Source organism: Cercospora beticola, chromosome 9 (genome assembly GCF_033473495.1).
Source record: "Cercospora beticola chromosome 9, complete sequence".
Classification (NCBI taxonomy): Eukaryota; Fungi; Ascomycota; class Dothideomycetes; order Mycosphaerellales; family Mycosphaerellaceae; genus Cercospora; species Cercospora beticola.
Genome location: NC_088943.1, coordinates 1,204,955 through 1,231,690, shown reverse-complemented (window position 1 = coordinate 1,231,690; position 26,736 = coordinate 1,204,955). Strand labels below are relative to the sequence as shown.

General features: G+C 53.0%; 14 protein-coding genes across 14 annotated transcripts; 6 read left to right on the top strand and 8 right to left on the bottom strand.

Moving 5' to 3' along the window:
- Nucleotides 1-638: 638 nt before the first annotated feature.
- On the top strand, nt 639-2,476 carry RHO25_012723 (uncharacterized protein; the record flags this gene model as incomplete). Its single annotated transcript, XM_023604022.1, has 5 exons — nt 639-983; nt 1,059-1,142; nt 1,196-1,487; nt 1,538-1,730; nt 1,789-2,476. The coding sequence occupies 5 exons, from the start codon at nt 639-641 to the stop codon at nt 2,474-2,476; spliced, it is 1,602 nt and encodes a 533-aa protein (XP_023450368.1).
- Nucleotides 2,477-3,084: 608 nt separating this feature from the next.
- On the bottom strand, nt 3,085-4,371 carry RHO25_012722 (uncharacterized protein; the record flags this gene model as incomplete). The annotated part of the gene is made up of 1 exon (XM_023604021.2): nt 3,085-4,371. One exon carries the CDS (start codon nt 4,369-4,371, stop codon nt 3,085-3,087), a length of 1,287 nt encoding a protein of 428 aa, XP_023450369.1.
- Nucleotides 4,372-6,229: 1,858 nt separating this feature from the next.
- On the bottom strand, nt 6,230-7,714 carry RHO25_012721 (uncharacterized protein; the record flags this gene model as incomplete). Its single annotated transcript, XM_023604020.2, has 1 exon — nt 6,230-7,714. The coding sequence occupies one exon, from the start codon at nt 7,712-7,714 to the stop codon at nt 6,230-6,232; it is 1,485 nt and encodes a 494-aa protein (XP_023450370.1).
- A 1,473-nt stretch (nt 7,715-9,187) lies between these two features.
- Nucleotides 9,188-9,942, bottom strand: PRE3 (Proteasome subunit beta type-1; the record flags this gene model as incomplete). The annotated part of the gene is made up of 2 exons (XM_023604019.2): nt 9,188-9,852; nt 9,912-9,942. The coding sequence occupies 2 exons, from the start codon at nt 9,940-9,942 to the stop codon at nt 9,188-9,190; spliced, it is 696 nt and encodes a 231-aa protein (XP_023450371.1).
- A 400-nt stretch (nt 9,943-10,342) lies between these two features.
- Nucleotides 10,343-11,329, top strand: RHO25_012719 (uncharacterized protein; the record flags this gene model as incomplete). The annotated part of the gene is made up of 3 exons (XM_023604018.2): nt 10,343-10,434; nt 10,488-11,126; nt 11,176-11,329. 3 exons carry the CDS (start codon nt 10,343-10,345, stop codon nt 11,327-11,329), a joined length of 885 nt encoding a protein of 294 aa, XP_023450372.1.
- A 1,346-nt stretch (nt 11,330-12,675) lies between these two features.
- RHO25_012718 (uncharacterized protein) lies at nt 12,676-13,155 on the top strand (the record flags this gene model as incomplete). Its single annotated transcript, XM_023604017.1, has 1 exon — nt 12,676-13,155. One exon carries the CDS (start codon nt 12,676-12,678, stop codon nt 13,153-13,155), a length of 480 nt encoding a protein of 159 aa, XP_023450373.1.
- Nucleotides 13,156-13,204: 49 nt separating this feature from the next.
- RHO25_012717 (uncharacterized protein) lies at nt 13,205-14,045 on the bottom strand (the record flags this gene model as incomplete). Its single annotated transcript, XM_023604016.1, has 3 exons — nt 13,205-13,431; nt 13,487-13,559; nt 13,608-14,045. 3 exons carry the CDS (start codon nt 14,043-14,045, stop codon nt 13,205-13,207), a joined length of 738 nt encoding a protein of 245 aa, XP_023450374.1.
- A 309-nt stretch (nt 14,046-14,354) lies between these two features.
- Nucleotides 14,355-16,001, top strand: RHO25_012716 (uncharacterized protein; the record flags this gene model as incomplete). The annotated part of the gene is made up of 1 exon (XM_023604015.2): nt 14,355-16,001. One exon carries the CDS (start codon nt 14,355-14,357, stop codon nt 15,999-16,001), a length of 1,647 nt encoding a protein of 548 aa, XP_023450375.1.
- Nucleotides 16,002-16,239: 238 nt separating this feature from the next.
- Nucleotides 16,240-17,078, top strand: RHO25_012715 (uncharacterized protein; the record flags this gene model as incomplete). Its single annotated transcript, XM_023604014.2, has 2 exons — nt 16,240-16,332; nt 16,479-17,078. 2 exons carry the CDS (start codon nt 16,240-16,242, stop codon nt 17,076-17,078), a joined length of 693 nt encoding a protein of 230 aa, XP_023450024.1.
- A 170-nt stretch (nt 17,079-17,248) lies between these two features.
- Nucleotides 17,249-18,592, bottom strand: IDH1 (isocitrate dehydrogenase (NAD(+)) idh1; the record flags this gene model as incomplete). The annotated part of the gene is made up of 4 exons (XM_023604013.2): nt 17,249-18,237; nt 18,315-18,389; nt 18,455-18,506; nt 18,569-18,592. The coding sequence occupies 4 exons, from the start codon at nt 18,590-18,592 to the stop codon at nt 17,249-17,251; spliced, it is 1,140 nt and encodes a 379-aa protein (XP_023450023.1).
- A 1,386-nt stretch (nt 18,593-19,978) lies between these two features.
- Nucleotides 19,979-21,091, top strand: RHO25_012713 (uncharacterized protein; the record flags this gene model as incomplete). The annotated part of the gene is made up of 1 exon (XM_065603582.1): nt 19,979-21,091. One exon carries the CDS (start codon nt 19,979-19,981, stop codon nt 21,089-21,091), a length of 1,113 nt encoding a protein of 370 aa, XP_065459654.1.
- Nucleotides 21,092-21,623: 532 nt separating this feature from the next.
- RHO25_012712 (uncharacterized protein) lies at nt 21,624-22,595 on the bottom strand (the record flags this gene model as incomplete). Its single annotated transcript, XM_023604010.2, has 1 exon — nt 21,624-22,595. The coding sequence occupies one exon, from the start codon at nt 22,593-22,595 to the stop codon at nt 21,624-21,626; it is 972 nt and encodes a 323-aa protein (XP_023450027.1).
- Nucleotides 22,596-22,983: 388 nt separating this feature from the next.
- On the bottom strand, nt 22,984-24,881 carry ADE17 (bifunctional phosphoribosylaminoimidazolecarboxamide formyltransferase/IMP cyclohydrolase; the record flags this gene model as incomplete). Its single annotated transcript, XM_023604009.2, has 3 exons — nt 22,984-24,625; nt 24,678-24,804; nt 24,854-24,881. 3 exons carry the CDS (start codon nt 24,879-24,881, stop codon nt 22,984-22,986), a joined length of 1,797 nt encoding a protein of 598 aa, XP_023450026.1.
- Nucleotides 24,882-25,185: 304 nt separating this feature from the next.
- On the bottom strand, nt 25,186-26,625 carry RHO25_012710 (uncharacterized protein; the record flags this gene model as incomplete). The annotated part of the gene is made up of 2 exons (XM_023604008.2): nt 25,186-26,468; nt 26,520-26,625. 2 exons carry the CDS (start codon nt 26,623-26,625, stop codon nt 25,186-25,188), a joined length of 1,389 nt encoding a protein of 462 aa, XP_023450029.1.
- Nucleotides 26,626-26,736: the final 111 nt, after the last annotated feature.

Genomic DNA, 26,736 nt, shown 5'->3' with positions numbered 1-26,736 from the left:
GTTGAAAGGCCCGAAGGCTACATGAGAGTTTAGCTACCACGTGCCGTCCTGCAGGAGGCAGTAGGAACTTTCGAATAGCAAGCGGTCAAGAAGCACCTGAGCTTCAAACCTACACAGAGCTCGCCAAGCCCGCGGATTCGAACATGTTCATTGTTTGAGACTCTAACAAATACTCTTCTGCGTTGAGAGACGTACGTGAAATTGCGGACATCGGTCGGAAAATTGGCTGATGACCATGCTAAAGCTGCGTTACGACGCCGGGAATGTCTCAAAGATGGCAATGAACACTTCGTCTTATATCAAGCAGTCACTTGTGGCATCAACCAGCAGTACATTGTGATAGAAGCCACAACAAGCCACGATGCCACCACACGTCCGGAGCTGGTCTATAGGGCTGGCATAAGGCTTTCCGTCTGGTTCGAGCTGGCCCACTGACTTTGACCTAGTGCACGATGTGATCCCGCTCTCCTGCAAGCCATTCTTCCGTCCAGTATCCACATTGGGCGATAGAGCAATGCCACGCAGTGCGCCAGAGCAGAGTGGCTATGGCATGGACTCAAATATAAAATGGTCTTGACTCCTCAGCGATACGAGGAAAGTCCCCAAGATTGTCCAGCCTACGACCTTGATCATTCATAATGAAGTTTACTGGAGCATTTACGCTCGTTGCGCAGTTGGCGCTTGTCTCTGCTACTCCACTGATCCCTCTACCGACGTGCTTGTTGATCAACCCTTTACTGCGCGTCCTCCGACAAGATGCTTCAGCGACCCCATTTTGTTCAAGCTATCTTTCGATCGCGACCGTAACTAGCACCGCAACCGCAACCGCAACCCCAGCATCGATCACCGCGTCGGCCAGCACCACCACGACGCTGCCAGTTGCAACGATCGTATCATTAACTACGACAAGCACCACGACAACACTTCCTACCGTCACTTCGGTGGTACCTGAGACTACCTTTACAACCACGACTTTGGACCAGGTATGCAGGAACTTGTTGTCTCTCTTATTCCAGCTTAGTCACATTTCTATACAAGCTGACACTTGCGACTTTCAGGCTACTTTCGTTGTACCTGAAACGACGTCGACGACGACTACTCTCGATGTGGCGACTGTTACAAGTACCGCCAGCGAGACCACGGTGAGTCCTGATCTCTGTCTCCTTTTGGCTGAAGCTGACATATCCCACTCAAGACCACTGTATTGTCCTTCACGACCAACTCGCGATCGACGGCGGTCACGACCGTTACTTCTACCAGCCTTTCTGCAACCGACTTCACATGTGCAACTGGTGCAGGTCAGCTTGCCGCCTTTACACCCGGGGCACAAGCTGTTGCTGCCCGAGCCATTGGTATTTCTGTTGCCATTGTACCTACGCCAACAGCTCTTCGTGGTCTGCTCGCTCCTGCCATTTCCAATGCTTGCTCGTGCTTGCAGATCCCTACTCCAAGCACTACGGTCACAACTACTAGGACTCTCGCACCAGGTTCGCAAGCTTCACACACATAATTGGCGGCAGCGGCTAACATTTCATAGGAACCGTTACTACAACGAACACCATCACCGAGTCACCATCGACAACTGTTACCAGCACGCAGACTAATACAATCACTGAATCACCGACAACTATCATAACTTCTACCCAAATCATCGTGGTGACCGAGTCGCCAACTACTACTGTGACCAGTACGCAGACCAATATCATAACCGAGTCCCTATCAACAACGATGTGAGATGACTCCCACTCCATGTTATATCATTTGCATATGCTGACAATGCTTGGCCAGTACCACCACTACCACTAGCATCGTGTCAGAATCCAGTACTTTTACCCAAACCCTGCCGCCTATCACTTCAACAAGGGTAATCATAGTGATCCAACCCACTCCCTCGACTTACCCAGGACTCAGGACCTATGAATACAGAAACAACCTCAACTTCAACAATCCAAACCCCGGAGAAGACGTAACAGCTTACAATAACCGCAACTTCCTCAGCACAGGACTCACTCCCGACATAAACGGAATCAGCTCCCGCGGCGGCACCAACTGCAACGTCCCTGGCGCAGGCTTCAAAGACTGCACACAACTCTCCCTCGTCTACCAAGGCTTCCTCTACGCTCCAATCACAGGAACTTACACCCTCTCTGTACCCGAAGGAGGCGTCGCAGTCGATAACTACTTCGGAGTATGGAGTGGACCAACAGCTTATGCGTCCTACAACAACGGCAATGCGGATTTCATCGCTCGCAGAGAAGGCGATGGGAGAGGCGGCGTGAATCAGAATGGTGGCTCCTCGCAGCTCAGATTGATCGCCGGACAATACTTTCCAGTGACGTTCATTTTTATCAATGGAGGTGGGCCTGGGTCTGTGGAATTTCGTGTTACGACTCCGGGTCAGCCTACTACTGCTAGTACGGCTGGGCTGTTCATTCCTGCGTGTATCGGGAGTAATCCTTTTTCGAATAGGCCTTGAGGGAGAGGCATGGGAGTGCTGGGAGTTTATGAATCTTAGCGGGATGTATGAGCGTTATGACCATAGTCTAAGCAATGAAGATATTTGCATGTCAAAGCTGTGCAACAAATGATGTTCCAGTATGCTTATGCCTGTGCAGCATTGCCTGCTTGTGATCGAATTTTCCATCTCAACTCAGGAGCTGCCATCTGCTCGGTTCGATTCATGCCTGCACATGCGATTGAGTACAATCAATGGGGCCGACGGAACAATGGAATGGCAACGACAACAAAGACTGGAAGGTTCGCTGGCACAGCAGTCATGTGTCAGAGCTGTGACTGATATGGAGTCAGAGTGAGAAGACGGGAAGATCATTTTCGACAACTTTGATTTGAAGGCTCTGTAAACTACATGTACAGTTCATCAATGCCTTCTGCAGGCGTGCCCATGTCTGCTCGTGACGTGTTCGCTGCGTATTATCGCGCGTGCGTCAAGGAGTCAGATTCCTGCTTGCAGAAGTGACCTTCCCGATTGCTCGGTGGCATCTGGGGTTCTTGTTCAAATGTCCTTCATCGGGTTTCCTTCGTCAGACGCTTTTGCCCCTCATGCCATCTCTTCAAGACATCTCCTCAATCCTCCTCATCCTCGTCAGAATCGACTTGAAAGAGGGGTGGATCAAACCTGGTGTCCGCAATGAACACAATGCTCTCAAACAACGGCATCCGATCTTCGAATATCTGAGGTGACTTGAGCCAAATCTCCATAGCAGATCTTGTAACAGATGCCATGAACGTAATCACACTCGTCTCATCCTCCGGCAACGTGCAATGTTGCAAGTCTCGGCGATCAAGGAAATTGCCGAGAGCCAACTTTTCTGCGCTGAAATGACCAAGGTAACGGTACACGAATTCTGCTAAGAGCACATGGCAGGATCGACCAGGGCAGAGATGTGAGAGAATGTGGATGCCGTAAATGAGGCTCCACTCGGGACCAACTGAGTCGGGGAGGTGAACCAGAGAAAGAGATTCGAACCAATTGGTGAAGAGTTCTGTGACTCGTTGCAGGCGATCTATCAGAGGGACGTCGTCTGTGCTGCGGTCCTTTAAAGTGATATCGGGTAGGACGAGAAGCCAGGTGTAGACGGTCATTAGCCACAAGATGCGCGCGGCATGCTGACCTTGTTTGGGTACTTGATCTATTGCACGCTTCAAGTTGTCAACGCTCACGTCTGGTTCGAAGAAAGATATGAGGTACTCTGCCGTGAGTTCGGTCTCACCCCTTGTGATGAGCTTGAGCCAGCGAGGATTCAGCCATTTGAGGCGTTTTCGATTCTCGCGTTCGTCTAACCAGAAACCTGCGATACTGCTGACGACCATCGAGCCGAACTTGGGCCCGATCGTTCTCTTGAGCCCGATGTCGTTCCTGGTAAGTTGAGGAACGACCTCACTCACACGAGATTGCGCGGTCTGGGCTTGGGTACGGGTCTTTCGCTTCTTTCGTGACGCTTGCGGGGATGCTTCATACTCGTCATCTGACTGAGCTCGTTTGCGGGATCTGACAATGCTGCTGGTAGGCTGAGGCACAACCTGGTCCGCTGTAGGCAGCAGGCCTGACTTCTTGAGAGCTTTGTTGTCATCGCGACGTTTTCTCCAGGGTTTTTTCAAATCCTGTACATTCTCGATACCTAAAGCTTTGGCGCGTCTGTTCAAGGCCGTGTCGAGTTTATCACCAGCTTGTCCTCCAGTCCTGTTATTTGTTGTACCTGCTGGTCTGTTGAGAGCCGATCTGTTTTGGCGATCTGCCATATCTTTGTTCGAAAACCATTCGCAGACCTGAAGGAGCTCATCGTCCTCAAGCTCTCCGTCCTGATGATAGAGTCCTGAAGCCTCAACCCAAGTGAGTGCCCTTGGTAGCATCTTGACTTGCTCTCAACGAATGTAGCTTGTCTTGCGAGAGCTAGAGAAGTGAGGGCCATGATCGCTATTATAGCATGTAACACTGGAAGAGCTGTTTGCTGTAGGGCTCCATCGAAGCGACCAGTATTTCTCAGAGCAAGCGGGCCTTTGTGTCTGGCAACAGTCGCGTTGCTTCACGTCAAACGGTTTCATTGTCACTTGTTGCGACAGAAGAAGGTCGACCCAAGTCTCAGCTTCAAGCAGAAAGCAAGCCATGTCAGTGGACAAAGCGCTGTGAATTCTTGATGTTGGAGCGTGGTTGCTGGTGGAAGGTACTCCGTGGTCCTACTGTCGAGGTCCAGAGCGTAGCGGAAAGCATGGCATCCTCGAAAGTGGCGACAGAAGGATAGTCGTGTTTCTATCCAAGAGCCACGAAGGTAGCAGTGCTCTCACAGAACCCCCACTTAGCCTGCTGCGGTCGTTTATGCTTGGAGTAGGACCTGAAAGTACCAGGAGCAGAAGGCGGCAGATGTGGCAACGTCAGGAAGGCTTCCGCCGGGCAGCAAAAGGGACACCGTGACCAACACGGCATGCTTTGCCCGTGGGCTAGAGTAATTCCTCGCCCCTTCGTATCTCTGCACTCACGCGGCGTCTTCGAGGCATCCTGTATTGTGAAGCGAGATAGCAACGAAATGTCGTTGCTTGCGAGTTTCCATGTTTGCTGTCGCAACTAGGAAGGTTGAGTACCTCAGTACGGAAGTGGCCTGGCCCCGAGGCATGAGAAGGAGGCAGGTGCAAGACGGCAGACGCCGCGGCAGCAGTCGCGAACGAACTTGCACTTCCGAGCTTCGAAATGTATACTTTCCGACGAGGATTGTAGTGCGAGTGAAACTGCTCCCTATCATCGTCAGCACAGTCTGCACAGCGGTGAAGTCCCACCAGGACAAGAGATCACTGCTCAGATCACACCGTGGCAGCCCTCTCCTTCGCCCGGGCTTCGCCGCCTCACCGCTTCCAGGCAGGCATCGTCAAAGATGGACCTTGATGAAGATCAGTCAGTACATTTCATCAAGGTAGAACCCACCACGTGAAGAAAAGTCCTGCAAGAGAAGTTCAAGTACGCAATCATGTCCATCATCTCCTCTACCCATGCCTATTATGATTCAAACGCCTCTATTACTCCCTTCAAACGCCATCGCACACCAAAAACGCATCTCATCTCATCTATGCAGCAGCAGCCATCGTCGAACCACAAGCGATCAATTCTCGCCGTCTTCCGTCGAGGCCGAATCGAACCATCATCACAACAACAGCACGCGCCCTGGCCCACAAATGCTCGAATCGAACCCCATAGCATCCCATTAATACCCGTGTATCGCAAGAAAGCAGAAAGAAAAACGCTCGCAGCATGACCAGCAAAACAGAAAAATCAAGAAAATGCTCCTATGCACCCATCGCCGACAGATGCTCCCACCGGAGGGCATCTGAAAAAGAGGAAGATTCATTCTTGGGGGTATACTTGCAAAGTGGAAGAACATTCCAAGCAATGTGTCGTGAGGTATTGTCTTCGCCATCTAGTGTTGTGGCATCTATCGCGGAGTTCCAACAAATCGGTCAAGTCGAATTCGAGGGCGTGCTTCGGCCCTCGTTCGTGTAAAGGTGTGTCGTATCATTCGTAACTTGCTTGCCAGGGCTGGTTGGTTTTGATCAGAGAGAGGACCATGGGAGACTGGTGGCATATTCCAGCGGCGGATGGTGATCCAAAGTCTCCAGCCGAAAACAGCGTTGTTTCACACAGTCTCTTGCGGCACAATTTCGCCCCAGGGGCAACTTGCCAGCTCGGAGCTTTCGCGAAAGTTGGAGACAAGATGCCTTTTGGCTATCCGGCAGCCCTTACAGTAGCAGTGCTCTCCGTCGAACTCTCGCTCAAACTGCGCTCATCCATGCTCGCCGCAGCGGCCTCGGCAGCTTTTCTTTGCGCAACCACTTCTCGAGCATAGAACTCAACGAGCATGGTTCCATAGGCTTCGATCTCCTCCACCGGGATACTCAGCCGGAAATCATTAAGCAGCAAGAACTGCAGCTCGAGATGGTTAAGCTCTGGCAAGGGGAGGCCGCCCACCTTAGCGTATCTTGAATTCGTGTAGAAGATGTCAGAAAAGAATTTGCTAGCGCAAGTAACACCAGCAATGACGAGCCGGTGAATGTTGAAGCTGTCCACGACAAAAAAGTGTGAAAGGTTATACGGGTCAATGTTCCCAGCAGCCGACAGTTCTGCAGGTATTGATGGCGAGTCCGTGTCCGGTTGGTTAGGCCTGCTGTGGGGTGTGCCTGGAATACCTCGCTCTTGAGGCTTCTCCATACCGCCAGAGTATGGAGGGGTCGCTTGCTGGGTCCCACTGGGTGTCGTGGCCGTCACTCCTTCCATGGAGTCTGAACTCAGTGACGCTGACGAATCGTTTCTGCCACCTTGTGCTTCGACAGCTTGTTTGTTTGCCTCTCGCAAGGACTGCATCGGGCCCGCGTTGACGCGCTCCGTCATTCTGTCAAAGTACACCAATAGGCTCAAGAATACCTCATAGCTGGTAGGACAGTACTTATTGATCCTGGACAAGTAACTCAAGATTGTTATGCTCGGCACGTTCTTGCCATGAAAAGCCAACACACTTGTAGTCTGCTGGTTGAGATGCGAAGCTTCGCTGATCGAGGGCGGCGCTCGGTGCAGATGCTCGTGCTGCCTGTCATTCGTGGTCGTAATTTTGGTGAGGAGGCCAGCGACCATTTCAATTATGTGCTCGACCTTCATCTCACTAATCTCGTATTGCGGGCTATCATCCTCCGTCGCTCTCGAACGCGAGCGGCTCCTGCTGCGGACTTCGGAGAAGTCTGCCATGTTCTCGCAAGCAAAGCTCTGAATGTGCTGAAGGTCGCGCACTTTGATCTTCCGTGGTCTCGACGAGCGCTCCGATGGCGTCGAGGGCGCGCTATCCGTCTGTGCACCTGTTTGAGACTGGTCGGCCTCTGGAGGCACGGCCGCGTTAGCAGCTAGTGGTGGGCTTGGTGGCTCTGCTGCGCTCTGTCTCGATGACGCCTGCGAAGGCGCCCTTGTATCTTCTGGTCGAACATTGTAGCTCGCCGGGGCTGCAGAAGAGCTGGTGGCTCTCTGCGCAGAATCGGTCATTCGCTCGACTCGCTCCTCGCCGCCAGGGGATCGCGAGCGGCTCCGTTTCGATGTCGGTGCGGGGTTTGGGGTGGGCGCTGTTCGAGGCGCTTCTCGGTAGGTGCTGTGCTGTGGATGGTCGTGTGTGGTCGCGTGGGGATGTCCGAAGAACGAGTTCACGGCATCGAGGACGACTGATCCCATGCTGGGGCCTTGGACGTTTGGATAGGTTGCTATGCTGGGGAAGATCAGTCGCAATGTTCGCGATGGCGGTGCTGCGCGAGCGCGCGCGGGACGTGGGTCTGCGGGTGATAAGAGTGGAGTCGGTGATATGCTTCAGTGCCGGCTGGCGGCGAGGTGAGCGGCGGGGCGTGGTGGTGGGAGTACCATGGTGCTGGCTGAGCATGTGAAGTGAGGAGCAACGCGTGCCCGTGGTGCCAGAGGTGCGGCGCGGCAAGATCGACCCTGCGCATGTCATCGGCAGCAACGACGCGTGCCGATGGACAGGCAGGCGGGCTGCCGGGTCGATGTGGTGGCCGCGTCGATAGAGCTCCGGTGTGCAAAAACTCTCCAGCAGCAATGAAACACGGCTACTCACCTGAATCAACCATATCGGTCGGGCTCGCGATCCAGCGCTGTGCTCAAAGTCAATTGGACAGCCGCCGCAGTACGTATGCTTTTGCACTGATGGCGATGGCGATGGGTAGCCGGGCGGAGCGGAGGCTGCGTGGTGTGTGGGCAGCAAGAAGGAAGCAGAGCTGGTATGGGAGATGAGGACCGAGCATCATGGTCTGGAAGATCTGCGAGCAAGGCTTCGCTCCGCCAAGGCCCTGCTTCAACGACGCTCACCAGCAGCTCGGCGCCTCTCAGGATTACACTTCGCACTTCTTTAGCGCGCGCTGCATCTATCGGTATTTTGAGATCACTTCACGTTCTATACCCGGCTGTCCCACGACGCATGGACGAGGCATGCCTGCCCTCCAGCCGCATCGAGCTTCAGACGTGCTTCGTCTGCCCTCCTGTTTGGGCACGTCAAAAGGAGGCGATGACGCTGTCGCAGCGTAATCAGCAAGGCGACAAGACGTCCACTAGCAATGCGCTATGCGCTAAGCAGCATGCAGGGATGTCGGTGAGCATCGGGCTACAACGCTCATTGGTACGCACGCTTCTTCACAAGCCAGATGTCAGTCACGCCATCCCTATTCGTCCTCCGACACGCAACATCTCTCTCCACTACCCGTTCACTTGTGTTGCCCTAGGTTGACGGCAACGGCCGTACCAGCCGTACTCTTGCCCGCAATTGACCTCTCCTGCATGAGATCGAGCCGTGTACAGTCGTAGCGGTGCTACCTGTCATATTCCTATAAGAACAGAGCCACCTTTTGATACATCACAAGCAGCTGCCGACCTCGGGCCATTCCAGCAAGCTTGCTGCGAGATTGTGCCAGTTCGAGATTCCATCTAGACCGTTCTCTAGGCTCAGCGGCAACACGAACACGAATCAGCCGGAACGGGTCAAACTAAAGCTCGAGAGGGAGGAAGTGGTAGCTGCCGGAGCTGGACTTGCTCCATCATAGATCTTGTACTATACAAGTCCTGGCGTAACCGCATTTCGCAGCGGCGCAAAGCGCAGCAAGCGGTATTCTATGCATACATGTCTGTGTCATCATCATGTCCTTATGGCTTGTCTGTTCCCGGCCCTTCGTAATTCCTGTCAGGCAGGTACAGGTGCCGCACAGCACCTTTGGCTGTGAGCACGACCATTCGAATCACACCACCTGAACTGCCGTCCCACTTGATTGCCTCTTTCAATGAGCCCTTCACAAACTCGATGCCTTCCTCTTCAGTCATGCCCTCTTTCCAGTTCGCGTCTGTGTAGCCGTAGATGTATGTCGAACCTGAACCAGCAATGGCAAATGCCTGCTTGTGCAGCGATCCGCCCAACGGAATCTGGTATACCTGCCCTCCATGTCGTGGATCCCAACCAGCAATGATGATGCCTGCGCTCAGCATGTCCTTGTTCTCATAACACAGCTCTTGAAACAGTGCTGCGGCGGTCTGTGTGGTAGGTGCTTCGTCGTTCGTGATGCCGTATGTGCTGAGATGGTACTGGACGATGTCGGCGACGGCTTGTGTGTCTGCGGCAGAACCCGATCGACAGCACCAAATCGTGTCGTGGACTTGCGTGAGCTTGTCCGTCACTCGGTTGGCAATGTATGCGCCTGTGGTTGTGCGGGAGTCGGCGCCGAGGATGACACCGTCTTTGAAGTTGATGGCCATGATGGACGTTCCAAGGTTGACCTCACCGGACTTGAGGTGGTTCATGTCGATGTGGATGCCATCTGTACAGCAACCGTCAGTTGGTGATGGCGATGAATCGCAAATGCTCGCATTCACTTACCCTCGCCTAGCGAACCCGTTTGGTTAATCATTTTGGCGTTGCTGTCGTCTGTCAGATAGTAAGGGGGTTGATGACCAGGAGGTGTGAGTGTGCGATGTGGAAGCGGCGAGATGGAGTGGTTGCAGTGTTTGGTGAAGTCGTGCCTGATGCACTTGTCTGAGGCAGGCACGAGATGCGCGTCAAGCTTCGAGGTCCAAGCTCGCCGCGACTTTTGCTTCACTGTCCGTGCCACAATATGCCATCACCAACACAACTTCCATGGCCGATGAGTACGACATCGACGACGAGGACGAAGTGCGCATCGACCGACCAGATGACACTCATTTGACGCTTGTGCAATATCTCGGCCACCCCAAAGTTCACCGCTACACGTTCCTGGCTTTGCTCGCCACAACGATCGCTATTGCCAACGTGGACAGTCTCCGTGCAGCATGGCGAACCTTCTGCCATGGCTTCGGCTACCTTTCTACCTGAGCGCTGCTGCTGTCAGTCTGGGCGGCGGTGCTTTGTACTACTTTCAAAAGTGAGACCATTCGAAAGCTGAATGGCCGAACGGATATGCTGATAGCTTGCCAGCGAAATAATATACCCTCGAAACTTGCCTCCTGGAACCAGAACAGAAGTACCTAAGCCGCCTCAGTTCGGTATTGAAGACTACGAAGAGCTGTCGATACCCACGCCAGATGGCGAAACTTTGCATGCCTTCCTTGTGCGGCCAGCGAACAAGGCCCAGGCAAGACCAATCACGATCCTCAGCTTCCACGGCAATGCAGGAAACATTGGCCATCGACTACCGATTGCCAAGGTATTGGCGCATGATTTGGGATGTACGACAGTAATGCTGGAATACCGTGGATACGGTCTATCCACTGGCAACCCGAACGAGAAAGGCCTGGTCATTGATGCTGCGACGGGTCTGGACTACATCCGCAACCGTGAAGATCTCAAAGGAAACAGCATCATCGTCTATGGTCAAAGTCTAGGCGGCGCCGTAAGCATCGATCTCGTCACCAAAAACAAGGGCACTGGCGATATTAAGGGCCTCATCTTGGAGAATACCTTCCTGAGCATAGCAAAGATGATTCCCAAGGCTGTGCCTATTGCTAAGTATTTGACACCGCTCTGTCACGAGTACTGGAGAAGCGAAGAGATGATTCCACAAATCACAGATGTCCCAATACTGTTTCTGAGCGGTTTAAGGGACGAGATCGTGCCGTGAGTAACCTATAAAACAGCTTCGCTGTAACGCGCTAACAGCGAGTAGGCCAGAGCATATGAAGGAGCTTTTCAAGCTAGCTCGGACTCCGCGAGTGATGTGGAAGGAGCTGCCGTACGGCGACCACAATGCGACTGTGGCTGAGCCTGGCTACTTTCAGAACATTGAAGAGTTTATCAGGAAATACGTGTCGTCGTCTTGATTGGGCACGGCGCTGTATTGAGCGTGGTGTTCAATGCCCAGAATAGCACTCCACCAGCTTACACGAACATCTCGGGAACCGGAGACCGCATTGCAGTCATAAACAACGCCGACGCATCTTCGAGATTGTCTTGCTCTCTATGTTCAAAGAAGTCCTATCACGCCTGCCGCCCACGTATCGGCCCAGCCAGATTCTCGCACTGGCCGACAATGCTAGGGCTTCTTTCAGGGGAGCAATACGCTTTGTTTAGGAGTCTTTGATTTGTTGTACCCCATCCTTTGGTCTAAACCTCGGCATGCGGCACAATGCATTGTTTCGACCTACTTATGGCTGCAACGCTCTCAGGAAATATGCTTTCTGCCTCTCAAGCTTTCCAGCTTGCATCTTCGAGATCATATCATCTCCAGCATCAGCACTCTCAATTCGCTGGTCGAATTGCACATCTATCACTCAAGTCCAAGCTCAGAAACGACAGAGAAGATCTCAGCGCGAACTAAGCACAATCATGTTCGGCATTAGAAAATCTTCTCCGGAACCTGTGTGGACGCCATCGGGAGCCTCCTCGGGCAAAGAGGCTCTTCCACCGGCGGTGGTAGATGTGGTGCTGCGTTGTTGGGACGATCATCAGGAAAGCTGGAAGAAATCTAGTGATGCATTGACGGACTGGTTGAACGAACGTTGGGCCAAGACTGGGGTACAAGTCTCCAGAGAAACGGTATGTTTTACTTTGCGTGCTGCGGGGAGGGATGCGAGAATGGGTATTCCTGACTGCAAAGGCGGGCGTTTCTTGCGCGAAAGCATTGAATGGGTATATTAGATCATATGAGCGATTTCGCCAGCACATATTTTAGTGCGCCCTCAAAGGGTTACAAGGGCATTGGTAAGAAACACGACTGACGAGTATACACTTCAAACATAATGATATTTGCTGCTTCTAGATGCATACCTCACAGTGCGAACCGACGATCGACACCATCCCTACTCAGCGATATGTGCTTGATCTGAGCATCATAGACCATGCAGCGACTATCGTTCCACTCGAAAAACAAAAACTACTCCACCACGTCAGTGTGGTGTATACAAAACGAATGGTCCTCGCGTCAGTACCTGCCCCAGACACTTCTTTGTCTGTTGTCATTGTTGTCCCAATCACGAGGTGCCCGGCGCAATGCAGCCCTTCTCTTTGTCCTGTATTTCGCCTCTTTGCATCACAACCCGCAACCTTGCAGCACAGTCGATCCCACATCAAATCACCAACATTTACACTTTTAGCAAAAAAATCACAGAAAAGTACACAACACAAAATCAATCTTACATCACACGAGAAACAAGCCGACACATTCACAATGAAAACCCTCCCCACCCTCCTCCCCACCCTCCTCCTCACCCTCACCACCGCCCAAACCCCCGACCAAGACTTCCAATACTCCGCCGCCTGCGGCGCCAAAAACCCTGCCGTCAACCAAGCCATCGCAGCCTTCTGCCACAAAAAAGACAAAGCCGGCAACTACGCCGATACCATTACCTGTCCCGGCTCTCGCTCCGAAACGGGGGTCGTGAAAGAAGGCATCCGAGCCAAAATTACAGGAAATTGTACTCCGAAGCAATGGGTTCCGGGCAAATTTTGTTTGTTGCAGTTTCATTATATTTGTGCGACAGGTGATGCGAAGGGGTTGGGGACGGGAACGTATGGGACGAATGGGTGTCAGAAGTGGACTTTGGAGGAGGCTGTGCCGAATGTTCCGGATATTTTGGGGGCTTTTGGGTTGGGGAAGCGGGGAGAAGAGGAGTGGGAGTTGGAGCTTGAGGGAGAGGAGGAGAAGTAGGTTGGAGGAATAGTAATAGATTAATGCCAATTTATGTCGTACTGTCTCCTTACAATTCTCGATGTGAGCCATCGAGGCTCACAGCTTGACCTGAGATGTTTTCACTCATGCCCCCGGCTAAGAACAACACAAGATTGCCAACCTCATAGAATCGTGGCGGGGGCGCTTTGGCGTCAGGTGCATCCTTCGCAGATCTTTCTGTTTTGATGAGTGCGGTCATGTGAGATTTCGCTTCTTCGTAGGGCCTGGCAGAGTCTTGACTTTCAGCGTTTGTAGCTTCGATGTCTGTTAGCAGTGGAAGGAGTATTCAGTGAGACAAATTCGTCCGTACTTTCTGGCACGATCATATTAGTTCTGATGGCCGTGCCTTGGAATCGCTGTGTAATGTCTTTCGTGAAATTGGTCTGCAGTCGTCAGTAGGCCATTTACACTTGGAAATCGACCAGACAAACAATCGCTCGACTTCGGTCTTCATCGCTACCCTCGACATTTCCTGGAACAGTGATAATCGACCCTTGTCCCGCTTCTTTGATCACATCTCCAAGTCCTTGGGTCAAATTACTGATACCATCCAAGTCCGTTCCATCTTCGCCAACCAGATTTACAAGAGCATCGAATTTACCGCCCAAGCTATCGAACTTCTTCACTGAAGCTGCGATGATTTCTTTTGGAGTCTCCGGGTCATTGAGGTCTCGTTGTTCGAACTGAAAGTGAGTTCCAAGGCCTGCGTTCAGTGAGTGATCTCGAGCATTCTTGTCGATGCCTAGGACGAGGGCATTTGCTTTGAGTAGCGTTTTGCAGATCACGACACCGAGCGGTGTAGAAGCATTAGTTACGACGCAGACTTTGTACTGCAGATTCAGCGGATTGGTCCTTTCAATGATAGACATGGTGAGAGGGTGGTGAGAAGTGAGGGTCAAGGAGAATTTGAGGCGTTGCACACGAAAGGCGACAGGGCTGTATACAAAAGCGGAGTGCTTTGGCTCCTCTTCGATCGCCGTGAGGTCGCTTTTGGCAGTTAAGGTCCGGACCAAAGGTTATGCTTGTTTTCGGAAGCCGCCAGCGGGCACGCGGAGGTGAGTGAAGGTCGGCACCAGCGCGCGAGTCAGGGAGCACATGCAGCCAAGACTTTGAGCTCTTCTGCGTCAGTTGAGCATCGGGTGATCGCGTCTCGGAGATCGTCTGGAACAAGCATCAACATGGCCAAGCGACCGGCGGAGGAAGCGCTCGAAGGTGCTGTCACGGACTCGCCGGCGTCGAAGAAAGCGCGCGTACAGGACGCTCCTGACGAGGATCTTCCTCCTCCACCTCCGCCAGAAGTACCAGCTTCGAGTAACGGACATGCGAATGGCGCGGTGCGAAATGGACAAGATGAGGACGATGACGACCTTGAAGATGAAGACGAAGATGAACGCGCAACATCGACGCGGCAGACAGCGCCAATCGAAGGCTACTCCGACCTCTACCTCGATACGATAGCACGATCACGACTGGACTTCGATTTCGAGAAATTATGCTCAGTAACGCTCTCCAATATCAACGTATACGCCTGTCTGGTGTGTGGAAAATACTTCTCTGGGAGAGGCGCAAAGACTCCGGCATACTTCCATGCCCTAGAAGAGGGGCATCATGTGTACATCAACATGGAGACGAAAAAGGTGTATGTGCTGCCCGATGGATACGAAGTCAAGAACAAGAGCTTGGATGATATCAAATACGTGGTCGATCCTCGATTTACCCCGGCAGAGGTCAAAGCAATGGACAAAGAACCACAGCCCAAGTGGGATCTGCTGGGTCGCAAATATATTCCAGGCTTCGTGGGTCTGAACAACATTAAGGCCAATGACTACTTGAACGTGGTTGTCCAAGCCCTGTCACATGTCACGCCGCTCCGAAACTTCCTCATGCTGGAAGATCTATCATCGAAACCGGAGCTCGTGAAGCGATTCAGCGTGCTGGTTCGCAAGATCTGGAATCCCAAAGCGTTCAAGAAGCACGTCTCTCCGCACGAGTTGATACAGAACATTTCGCTCCAATCTGGCAAGAAGTTCTCACTCACCGAGCAGGCCGATCCGGTGGAGTTTCTCAGCTGGTTTTTGAACAACCTCCATCTCGCCCTAGGGGGCAGCAAAACCAAACCGAAGTCGTCAATCATTCAGAAAATCTTTCAAGGCGCTCTCCGTGTAGAGTCTCAAGAGATTACGGCGCGAGCCGATGCTGGTGATCGGTTACGATTCGAGGACACGGCTATCAAATCGCAGCAATCGCGATTTATGATTCTGACGCTTGACCTGCCCGCTGCGCCTTTGTTCCAGGATGATGTTGAGAAGAATATCATCCCACAGGTACCGCTGACCACGGTGCTACAGAAGTATAACGGCATTGTGGCACAAGAAAGGATGAACACACGAATGCGGTACCGGCTATTGCACCCTTTACCGCCATACCTGATCATGCACGTAAAGCGCTTCCAGCCCAACAAGTTCTTGCAATCGCAACGCAATCCGACAATCGTAACGTTTAATCCTCGAGCGCTGGATATGAGCCCCTACGTGGAGCCAGATCCTAAGCAACACCCAATGGGCGAGCCGATTGTATACGATTTGGTCGCGAACATCACATACGAAGGTGTCAAAGTGCGCGATGATTCAGTGGAAGGCGAAGCCGAACGGAAGGTGTGGAAAGCTCAGGTGAAAGAAGGCGGCGATAGCAACCAATGGTGGGAGATGCAAGACGACTTTCCCGTCGAGAAGGTCAATGCAGATCTGCTGGCTACGAAAGAGAGCTATGTCATGGTATGGGAGCGACGAAGAGGGAAAGGAAAAGGCAAAGCGTGGATTCCATGAGCTCGAAGCCCTGCGATTGACTGTGCAGACTTTATGTACACACGACGAACGCTGCCGAGCTTTGCGTCGCAGATCATCGCTCAAATCGTCCTCGCGCTCCCATCTGTGCGCTGGTTTTGAGGCTAGACCCTTGACCTCGGCTCATACTAGCTTGCATACCGCACACCTCATGTGCAAGAATAGAAGACCATACCTTGTATACTAATCAAGCACGCAAGCACACATACACGCAGGAACGATGGCGCAATCGCACGGATCCGGCAATGGCAAGCTCACCTTATACGTGGACCTCATTAGTCCATTTGCCTACATGGCATATTGGCTGACTAGGGTAAGTCGAGCCAGCTTCCATCGCACTCAACTCCGCGACAATGCTATCCAGCACACACCCAGACACAATGCCTCACCTCAGCGAACACATAATCAACCTTCACAAACCGCACCTCGACCAACTAACATGATCCCTTCCCACCACAGAACTCCCCCGCCTTCACCTCCTCCTCCATCCAAATAACCTACATCCCCATCCTCCTCGGCGGCGTAATGGCAGCCTGCAACAACCAACCACCCTTGAACATAACCAACAAAAAAGACTGGATCAACCTCGAACGAACTCGTACAGCTTCTATGCTCCGCATCCCAATCTCCTCTTCCACCCCGAACCCGTTTCCTCAATCAACCGTAAACGCCCAACGCGCATTATGTTACCTCTACTCTCAGAAATCGCAAACAGAATTGATCAAAGCTTTGGATGTGCTTTATGAGGCTTTTTGGGTTAAATGTGTGAGTCCGATTTCGGATTTGAAGAATTTGGAGCAGATTTTGGGGAAGGCTTTCGGGGAGGAGGAAGTGAAGGAGATTTTGCAGGGGATTAAGAGTGAGGAGGCTAAGGCTACGTTGAAGAAGAATAGTGATGAGGCTTTTCAGGAGGGGTGTTTTGGTTTGCCGTGGTGGGTTGCAACGAATGGGAAGGGGGAGAAGGAGAGGTTTTGGGGCGTCGATCATGTGGGACAGGTTTTGGATCATCTGGGGGTGGAGGTCAATGCGGAGGATGGGAGGTATAGGAGTATGCTGTAAGATGACGAGTTGAGAAGAGTATGCGGGTAAACAGGCCAAGACTTGGTCATTCAACGTTGTTTGTCCAATGTACATGATCTACGCACAGGTATCAGAACACAAAACGCAAGAAATGCTAGCTACGCCATGCAGTGCTGTCCCTTTGCCTAACTCTACTGTCGTAAGTAGATCTATTGCGCCTCCATGTGGTCCAAAATAGCCCTCGTGAATTGGTGTGTCGTAGCCTCACCACCCATGTCGCGTGTTCGTGTCTTGCCCTCAGCGATCACATCGTAGACGGCCTTGGAGATTCTGTTGGCGTGGTCGTCCAAGCCAAGATGTCGCAGCATCATGCTTCCGGACAGGATAAGTGCGGTTGGGTTGGCCTGGTCCTTGCCCTTGATATCAAGACCGACGTGACGGCAACCTGGCTCGAAGACGGCAACCTCACGACCCATGTTGCAACCTGGAACGATACCCGGGCCACCGACCAAGCCGGCACCAATGTTGGAGAGAATACCTCCGTACAGGTTAGGCATGACCATGACGTCGAATTGTTGAGGCTTGGAGACACATTGCATGGAGGCGTTGTCGACGATCATGTCGTTGGTCTCAATGGTAGGGTACTCCTCGCCGACCTTGCGGACAGTGTTGCGGAAGAGACCATCGGCCAGCTTCATGATGTTGGCCTTGTGGATGCAAGTGACCTTGCGGCGGTTGTTGGCGAGCGCGAAGGAGAAAGCGAACTTTGCGATGCGCTCTGACTTGGCACGGGTGATGATCTTGAGGGACTCGACGACACCTGGCACGGATTGGTGCTCCAGACCAGAGTACTCTCCCTCGGTGTTTTCACGGATGATGCACAGATCGACGTTCTTGTGCCGTGTCTCGTAGCCGGGGATGTTCTTGATGAGGACGATGGAGGCGTAAATATCGAGCTCTTGTCGGAGAGCAACGTTGAAGGACTGGTGGCCGGATCTCGTGACGGGTGTGTGGAGGATACCTTTCAGACCCAACTTGTTGCGCTTGAGGGAAGCGATGGACTCGCGGAACAGCTCCTCGGAGTGCTTGCCGCCGGTCTCCATGCCAGACACGTCGACCTGCTCCCACTCGACGGGCACATTGTCTGCCTTGAAGATGGTCTTGACCGACTCGGACACTTCGGCGCCGATACCATCACCTGTCACACAAGACATTTAGCTCCACTTCCACTTCGGCGCCATCAGAGCTTTGACGCTTGCTTTTGCTGGCGCATACCTGGGATCAAGGTGACCGTGTATTTGCCCCCGAACTTGGTGGGCTTGAAGATGTCCGAGGAGATGGTCGCGTATGCTGTTGTATGCTGTCAGACTATGCATTGTCTTGCGTATCGGTGGTATTGGACGAGGTTCGCGTACATCGTGCGGCGACAGACGGGCATTGTGCCGAGAGCGCATTGCTGCGGAGGGCCTGCGCGCGGTGTGTGGTCAGCAGTGTTCACAGTATGGCTTGGTAGTCAGGATCGCGCTCACCTGAACGGCGTGTCGGGAGAACATGATTGCGGCGAGTGGGCGGACTGGTGCAGAGGTGCGAGGACAGCAGAAAGCTTTGGTGGTTTGACTTCCATCACAAGCCGTCGAGCCTTCCCGAGCTCGGATGCATGGCCAAGCCTGGTTAGTCCCTCAATTGCCAACCCGTGAACTTCCACGGAACCTCACCATCCAAGACTCCTCCTCCGAGCAACTTCACCGACGTCTATTATCATCACCATGTCGACGCGTCTACATGATTCATTCGAGCCATGAGCAGCGCACTGATGCACACGACGTGGCTGACCACAAGCGACCCCACAGCAGTTGGCGATGCTCGCGTACTCCAGTCTCCAGCTCCCGACCGGGGCATCTGAGGAGCAGTAGATGATGGAGTTATCGTACGGCATAGCCATCAGTGTGCTCACCGCTGTGGTCTTCACCTGGGGCTGCTCATTCACCAAGCTGCTGCGAAGCACTGCATGGAGCAAACAATCGCTGCCGGATGCCAAGACATTCACAACAACGCTGCACAACTTGCGGTCGAGCCTTACCCGGATACACGGCTTGCCTTGTGGTCGATATGCGGAGAATAAGAAGACACACCTGGCTGAGTGCTTGTGGCAAGGCACAAAGGGCACTGGCTCAAGCAGAAGTCTCTCCGCACTCGATATCTTATTGACACCCATTTTGGGACTTCACCTCCTGACCCAGGCCATGCTTTGGCAGCCACATGGCAAAGACGACCCCGAACTCATTGTAACTCACTCACACAGCAACCCATTGACCAACAGCTAGAGCGGACCAACGCACCGGTGTGATCCCAGGACTGTGGCTACTACTGCCAGGACAAAGCACCACAGCCTGTTCGAACGCTGTTCTGGTGAGATATGATCAGGGTCTTGCCATGCATCACAGTTCAGTTGAGTTGCAATTCGCTTTAACCCCCCTTGAGGGCATCCGACGCATACATATGCTTGCCTCAAATCTGTGTCAAATATCAGAATCAAGTCCGGTATCACCTCGGCCTTGTTCTCGTTTCATCCAGTGCTCGAGACCTACTCATCTCCACCACTCTATTGACAAGTTCCTATTGACAGACATTCTCTTTAGCATCTTGCGGGCCGATCAAAGGTGGCAGCACGGTTCGAGTGGCCGTCTTGATTGAGTATTCCTTTGTACCACTGCGCTATTGACACCCCTATTGAGAAGTACTACTCTTTCCTGGCCACCTGAATCGACTATATCAATCGCCATCCAAGCCGCTGTTTGCGTCTTCCTTCTCTACCCACCCACAAGTCATTCGTTACTCGATCCGACTTTGAACACCACGGTCAACAGTCTTAAGACTAAACGGGATTACCTGCCAACATCTACCAACACAAACCCCACACACAGAAAAAAACAGTCAACATGAAGGGAGCTATCTCCAGCGTCCTGCTTCTCGCAAGCGCTGTCAGCGCCATCGCTGTCGCCGAGCCAGAGGCCAAGAAGGTATCGGTCCCATCGAAGCCAAAATGGCAGGGCAAGCCATTGATCATCGTGGAGCGGGAGGCTGACGCAAAGAAGATCCAGGTCGCCCGCCCACGATTTGGTTTCTGCGGTGTCGCAGGCTCCAACTGCAAGCGTGAGGCCGACGCTGAGGCTGAGGCCAAGAAGATCCAGGTCGCACGCCCACGATTCGGTTTCTGCGGTGTCGCAGGATCCAACTGCAAGCGTGATGCCAAGAAGATCCAGGTCGCCCGCCCACGATTCGGTTTCTGTGGTGTCGCTGGCTCCAACTGCCACCGCATGAAGCGATCCGCTGAGGCCATCGCCGATGCTTTCGCTGAGGCCGACCCAAAGAAGATCCAGGTCGCTCGCCCACGCTTCGGCTTCTGCGGTGTCGCTGGCTCCAACTGCAAGCGTGACGCCAAGAAGATCCAGGTCGCCCGCCCACGATTCGGTTTCTGTGGTGTCGCTGGCTCCAACTGCCACAAGGCCCGCCGCTCCCTCGAGGCTGTCGGTGAGCTCGCCGAGCGCAGCTACGACGAGATCGTCGCCCGTGAGGCCGAGGCTGAGGCCGACCCAAAGAAGATCCAGGTCGCCCGCCCACGATTCGGTTTCTGCGGTGTTGCTGGCTCCAACTGCAAGCGTGACGCTGAGGCTGATGCCAAGAAGATCCAGGTCGCCCGCCCACGCTTCGGCTTCTGCGGTGTTGCCGGCTCCAACTGCGCCATGGTTAAGCGCAACCCAGTCTACTCCGACGAGGCTGACGAGCAGGTCACCGACGTTGTCAACGCCATCAACGAGTGGGACCCAGAGTACCTCTCCGACCTTTGCCACAGCGAGGGTGGTGAGTGCGCTGCCCTCATCAAGGCCCGTGATGCCTTCCAGGAGATCAAGCGTGACGTCGAGGAGGAGCAGTACAAGCGTGGTGTCGAAGACTTCGAGGGCGAGTACAAGCGCGCCGAGCACGAGGAGGGCATTGAGGCTCAGCTCGATGAGCTTGAGGCTGCTCTTGACGATGCCGTTGCACGTCTGTAAATGCTTTCGCGGCATGCACGACAAAACAATTATGATCAGCTTTGGATGTAACTGATCTACCTTCAGCGTACTGAGGGTCTTTTGATATTTCGTTTTACATATACAGATGCGCAGTATCTTGCGCGAGTCGGCTCTATCTGAGTGAGGCTAGAATATTGTACAGCGGGACGTGGTAGCTTTGTTCATGCAATCAGAACAATGCCCTTCCTGAACCTTCGCCCTCAATCTCTTCTATTCATTTTCCATCGCTCTATGCGCTGTCGCATCTGCACTCCCCTTGCAGCGGGTCCGCATTGTCCTTCGAGCTTTCGTGAGGTCTCCAGGAAAGTGATCACGACTTCAGACTAGGCACTCAATGCTCACATTGAAAGTTGATGAGATTGCATAGACATTTATGAGATGACCGAGGCGAAGAACAAGCACGAATAGCATTTATCATATTACAAACCCGAAAAACCATGGGGTATCTTTTCCTCATGCGCCATTTTCCCACATTCCCGAAATGCTTTGCCTCGCATGTCCATCTCATCCCTCAAGCAGCAGCAGCAACACCAGCCGCAGAAGCCTCCGGCAATCCCAAAAGACTCTTCCTGTACTCCCAATAATTCTTCCGAATTGGATCATACCTCGTCGCCAACAAATCCAACGCCTCCTTCGCCTTAACCTTCCCATCAACCTCCTTCTCCCCTGCCAAAATATCCGCCAACAAATCCAAAGCATGCGAGCTCCTCACTCCCTCCGCCTTGTTCAAATCCGCATACTCTTCCGCAAAACCCTTCAACTCCCCAATCTCCATCCCACTCCTCCTCACAATCCCCCTCAAATAATTCCACGGACTCTGATTCTGCGGCGCCTTCGCAATAGCTTCTTGCGCGAATTGAATTTCCCTCGCTCGGATTTCCGGATCCGTGATTCCTTGAACACCTTCGGTTTCCCGTCCATTGATGACATACCATCTATGATTCCACGCACTGTTGTTTCTGATATCTTTGCTCAGCATCCTCTCTGTGAACTCCAATTCCCCTTTCCCCTCCCATAGATTAAACCTCCTCACGAGCCATTGTCTATAACTCCAAACATGATAATTCTTCCCATCAGCTTCGAACATTTGTTCTACAAAATCTTGCTCCCCAGTGACATCGTCTAACTTATCAACGATGAGGTTACGATGATGCCAGATTTGGTAGTTTTTCTGATGCGCGAGGGCGGTTTCGTTGAGCCAGGCGAGTTCTTTGCGGAGGTCGTAGTTGAGGACGAAGAGCGTTTTGGCGCGGTAGAGCCAGACTGTGTAGTGGGCTGGGTTTAAGGAGATGAGGTCTTCGGTCAAGGTGAGGACTCGAGGGGAGTGTTCGGTTGCGGCCATGATGGCGCGGAGGTAGGACATTAGTTCGCCGTATTCTTCGGGGTAGGCGATTGCGGCGAGGGGATTGGGGCCGCCTTCGTCGGTGGGGAGGGGGGTTATGTCGGCCCATTCGGGGCTGGAGGAGTATTTGCCTTTCTCCATGGTTGTGTGTTGTGGATGTTGAGCGAGAAGTGGAGTTGTTGTGGTGGAAGTGAAGTGGGTGGTGTTTGGCTTTTGAAGGTTGTGAGGTGGGGAGTGTGGGGCACGAGTGAACAAACGCCAATGCAGGAACAATATCAAGCGTCGAAATGTCACGCATACGGCAAGTCTGGCACTTTCTAGGCACAATGGTTTTCGAACGTATTTTGGTCATCGGAATGACAAGTCAATGCAGCAGCGAGTGAACTTCAATGCGACTATCGAGCGACTTTTCGTTTACCTCATCTATCGAATGCACTCAAAGTTGGTATCTCAAAGCATGTCTTGCTATAAACACTCATGTTCAAGTTCCACGTGTCCTTCATCATCTATTCAGTATCCCTGACACCTTCTAGTGGTGGAACAGTCTGACATGCTGCTCGACAAAGGTGATGTCCAATTGCTCGGCAGTCGCAAAGCAAGCCTGGTCGTTTTGGCTACCCGTTGGGGCTGCGATGTACTTGACACCACTGCGGGCCACGCGGAAGACATTGTCTGTGAATGGGAAGAAAGCATCACTGCTGACAGCGACTTCGCTAAGCTTGCTCAGCCATGACTTTCGCTCTTCCAGCGTGAATGGAGTTGGGACCTCCTCAAAGTTCTTCTCCCATTCTTGCCTCTCGATGCCGCTGTCTGGCACGATGCCTGAGGTCAACAAGTCGATGGCATTGGACTTGTCAGCACGCTTGGTGCCCTTCTTCCACTTGATTGCGAGAACGCGCTCGTGGAAGCGCATCCACCAGTTGTCGGCCTTGTCACCGGCTAGACGTGTGCAGTGGATGCGTGATTGTTGTCCAGCACCGAGACCGATAACCTGGCCATTCAATGCGTAGCAGACCGAGTTGGACTGCGTGAACTTCAATGCAATAGTTGCCACTGTGAGGTCGCGCAGCGCTGATTCTGGAAGAGCTTTCGAGTCTTTAGGCACAATGATGTTGTTGAAAGTGTTCTGCGGCGAAATGAGAGCGTCGTTGCGGTGCTGCGTGAGGTTCACGCCATACAGTGTGCGCTGCTCGTGTGGTGGTGGAACGTATGTGCGATCCATCTGGAGAACAAGGTACTTGCCGCCCTTCTTCTTGCTCAAGATTTCCAGAGCTTCGGGTTGGTAGCCTGGTGCGATAACGCCGTCGCTGACTTCCTTCCCAATGATCTTGGCTGTAGGCACATCGACCTCTCGTGACAAGGCAATCACATCGCCGAAGCTCGACATACGGTCTGCTCCACGAGCACGAGCGTAAGCTTGTGCGAGCCCAGATGCGTCAAGGCCTTCGATGTCTTCAACCATGTAGACCTTCTTCTCTACATCGCTGAGGGGAACACCAATGGCTGCACCAGCGGGAGAGACGTGCTTGAAAGAAGCAGCTGCAGGGTAGCCGAGTGCCTCATCGAGCTCCTTGACAAGTGGCCAGGCGTTGAGTGCATCAAGGAGGTTGATGTAACCAGGTGAGCCAGAGAGCACCTTGAAAGGCAAAGGTGACTCTGTCGTGAATGCAGACGCAGGCTTCTGGTGTGGGTTCGTGCCATAACGAAGAGTGAGTTGTTGATGACCTTCTCCGGCGTACTTCTTGCGGAAGAAATCGGAGATGGCGGTATCGTAGTCCGCAGTGTGGTTGAACGCCTTGAGAGCGTAAAGCTGGCGCGACTTCTCGGTCACCTCTCCGCTCGCGAGCTCCTGGAGGAAGTCATGGTAGTCGGCGGGGTCGCTGAGAATGGTAACCCTGCCGTGGTTCTTTGCAGCTGCTCGGATGAGCGTGACGCCGCCGATATCGATCTCCTCGACTGCCTCCGGAATGGTTACGTTGATCTTTGCCACAGTATCCTTGAAAGGGTACAAGTTGCAAATCACATAATCGACTTTGTTGATGTTCTGCTCTGCGAGATCCTTCTCGTCCGAGGCAAGATCGCGAGCCAAGATACCGGCGTGCACCGCTGGGTGAAGGGTCTTGACTCTCCCCGAGAGCATCTCAGGTGCCTTTGTGATTGCTGAGACATCTCTGCGCAGTGGTCAGCGATATTGATATAGGTGCTGCTCAAGTGCTTTCCTACTCGACAGGGAAGCCTCCCTCGCGAATCAGCTTTGCGGTGCCGCCTGAGGCCAGCAGGCGGATGTTCTGCTTGACAAGACCTTTGGCGAGATCCAGCAAGCCGGTCTTGTCGTAGACCGACAGAATGGCTAAAGAGAGTCAGCCATGGGCTTTATATTGAGGCACAAAAGGACTGACCAATTTTCTGAGGTGTTTCGGACGCCATTGTGCGATTGGGATGCGGAGATGCTGTTTGTTGACTCGCCCGAAAAAAAGTTGACGATGGAGGGACGTGGGACAACTTCGCGGGGTCGCTTAAAGCCACGGAGCCACAACAAAGCCACCGCTTGTGCTTGTGGGGTCTCTGCCTCAAACACACTACAGTGTGGATGTGTTTTGGTCAGGGTGATCACGCAGATCATGGTTGGTTGACCGGAAGTGAAGCATTGTGGGCAGTCAAAGACGAGATGTGAAAAGATCAAGAAAGCCCATCGCAGCACTTTCTCATTCGCGCTATTACCCTCGCTCGTCTATGATGGAGCTCTATTGATTTGCAACATTTTATCCATGCCTCCCGCCACAATGCCGATCTCCTTGTTCCACGACACGGAATACACGCTCGATTCTGACCCTTGTTCCACCTTCTTCCCCTTCTCCGATTCTCTATCAATCGTATACACCGGCTTCGCCACCGTCCCGCCGGCAGCTTCTTGACTTGTCGATCGCAAATCCCAAATTCGGCATGTGCTATCATCGGAACCGGACACAAAACGGAAAGGACTCTCGGGATCGAGCGAAAGACTCCTGACCCAATTCTTATGCCCTCGGCAAGAGAGGACTGCTACTTTGCTGGCGCTGGCTCTGAGATCGATGAGATCTATCCGGTTTAACGCACCTCCCGCCAAGATTCCAGTCTGCTCTGGCAAGTGACAGACGGAAAGTAGCGCCTGGTTCGTGGATCGCGTGTTGACGAATGTCGAAGTCGTGAGATCCCAGGTCTTGACGCTGTGGTCTATTGAGGCCGAATACGCGACAGTGTGATCATGGCTGTCGAAAACGACATCTTTGACATGCTGCGTGTGACCCTCTAGATAGGACAGAGCGCCTCGTTGAGGAGTAGAGATAGCAGGTCCGGAAAGTTTTCGTCGCTTGGAGGAAGGGGCCGCAGGTGGTTCGTAGCTTGTGCCTTCTGACTTCTTGGAGCTCCAGAAGCCGATTCTGTTATCAGCGGAAGCAGTGAGAATACGCGAGGAAGGAGCATGAACTGCCAATGAGTCTATCGCGCCTTTGTGACCCAGCAGCTCCAATTTCGGCGAAAGCTTCGCACTCCCTGCGCCAGCGCCCGCAGCATAGTCCCATAGCCGGACGGAGCGATCAGTGCCTGCTGTGACAATTTGAGATGGAGAGAGCCATTTTGCTACATGGATCGATCCGCGATGCCATCCTGTACCGGTTGCGAGCACATCCTGCGATTCATCCCAGACTCGGAGAGCTCCATCAAATGAGGCAGAGACTATGCTAGGCTGCAAATTTCCAGTGACGCTGGCCCAGTTTGCTGCATTTGAGCTCGAGGATAGTACATCAACAGAGGAGACCCAGTCGTCGTGTTCGTAGCTGGCAATGTACTGCGGCGGGCTCAACGCCTTCACATATTCGACGTGTAGTGTAGTTTCAGCACTTATGCCATTCTCGGTCAAAAATTGGTCCAGAGTCGTCCTCAGATATTGGCCGTTTATGAGGAATTCGAACGGTGTTGGCTGTGTTGTTTCCAGAAGCTTGTTCACGAGTGTTGAGAGCTGGTATCGCTTGACCTCTGGAATTGGACTTAGCATGATACATCTCACTAGATCGCGATTGTACTAACCAGTGCTGATAACCAGGTCACCAACCTCTTGTGGGAGGGCGATGGAGTCATCTTTGGCAGACAGTCTGATCTTGACCTGCTTCTGCGCCTCTGTGCTTGCAGCCATGATCGATGCAGTGCGCGAGTCGATGTCCTTCTGCTCTGGCAAGTCGCCTCGCAGCCGGTGGAAATATTTCGAGCGGGAAGAAGCGAAGGGCGGAGACTAGCGGCTGACAGA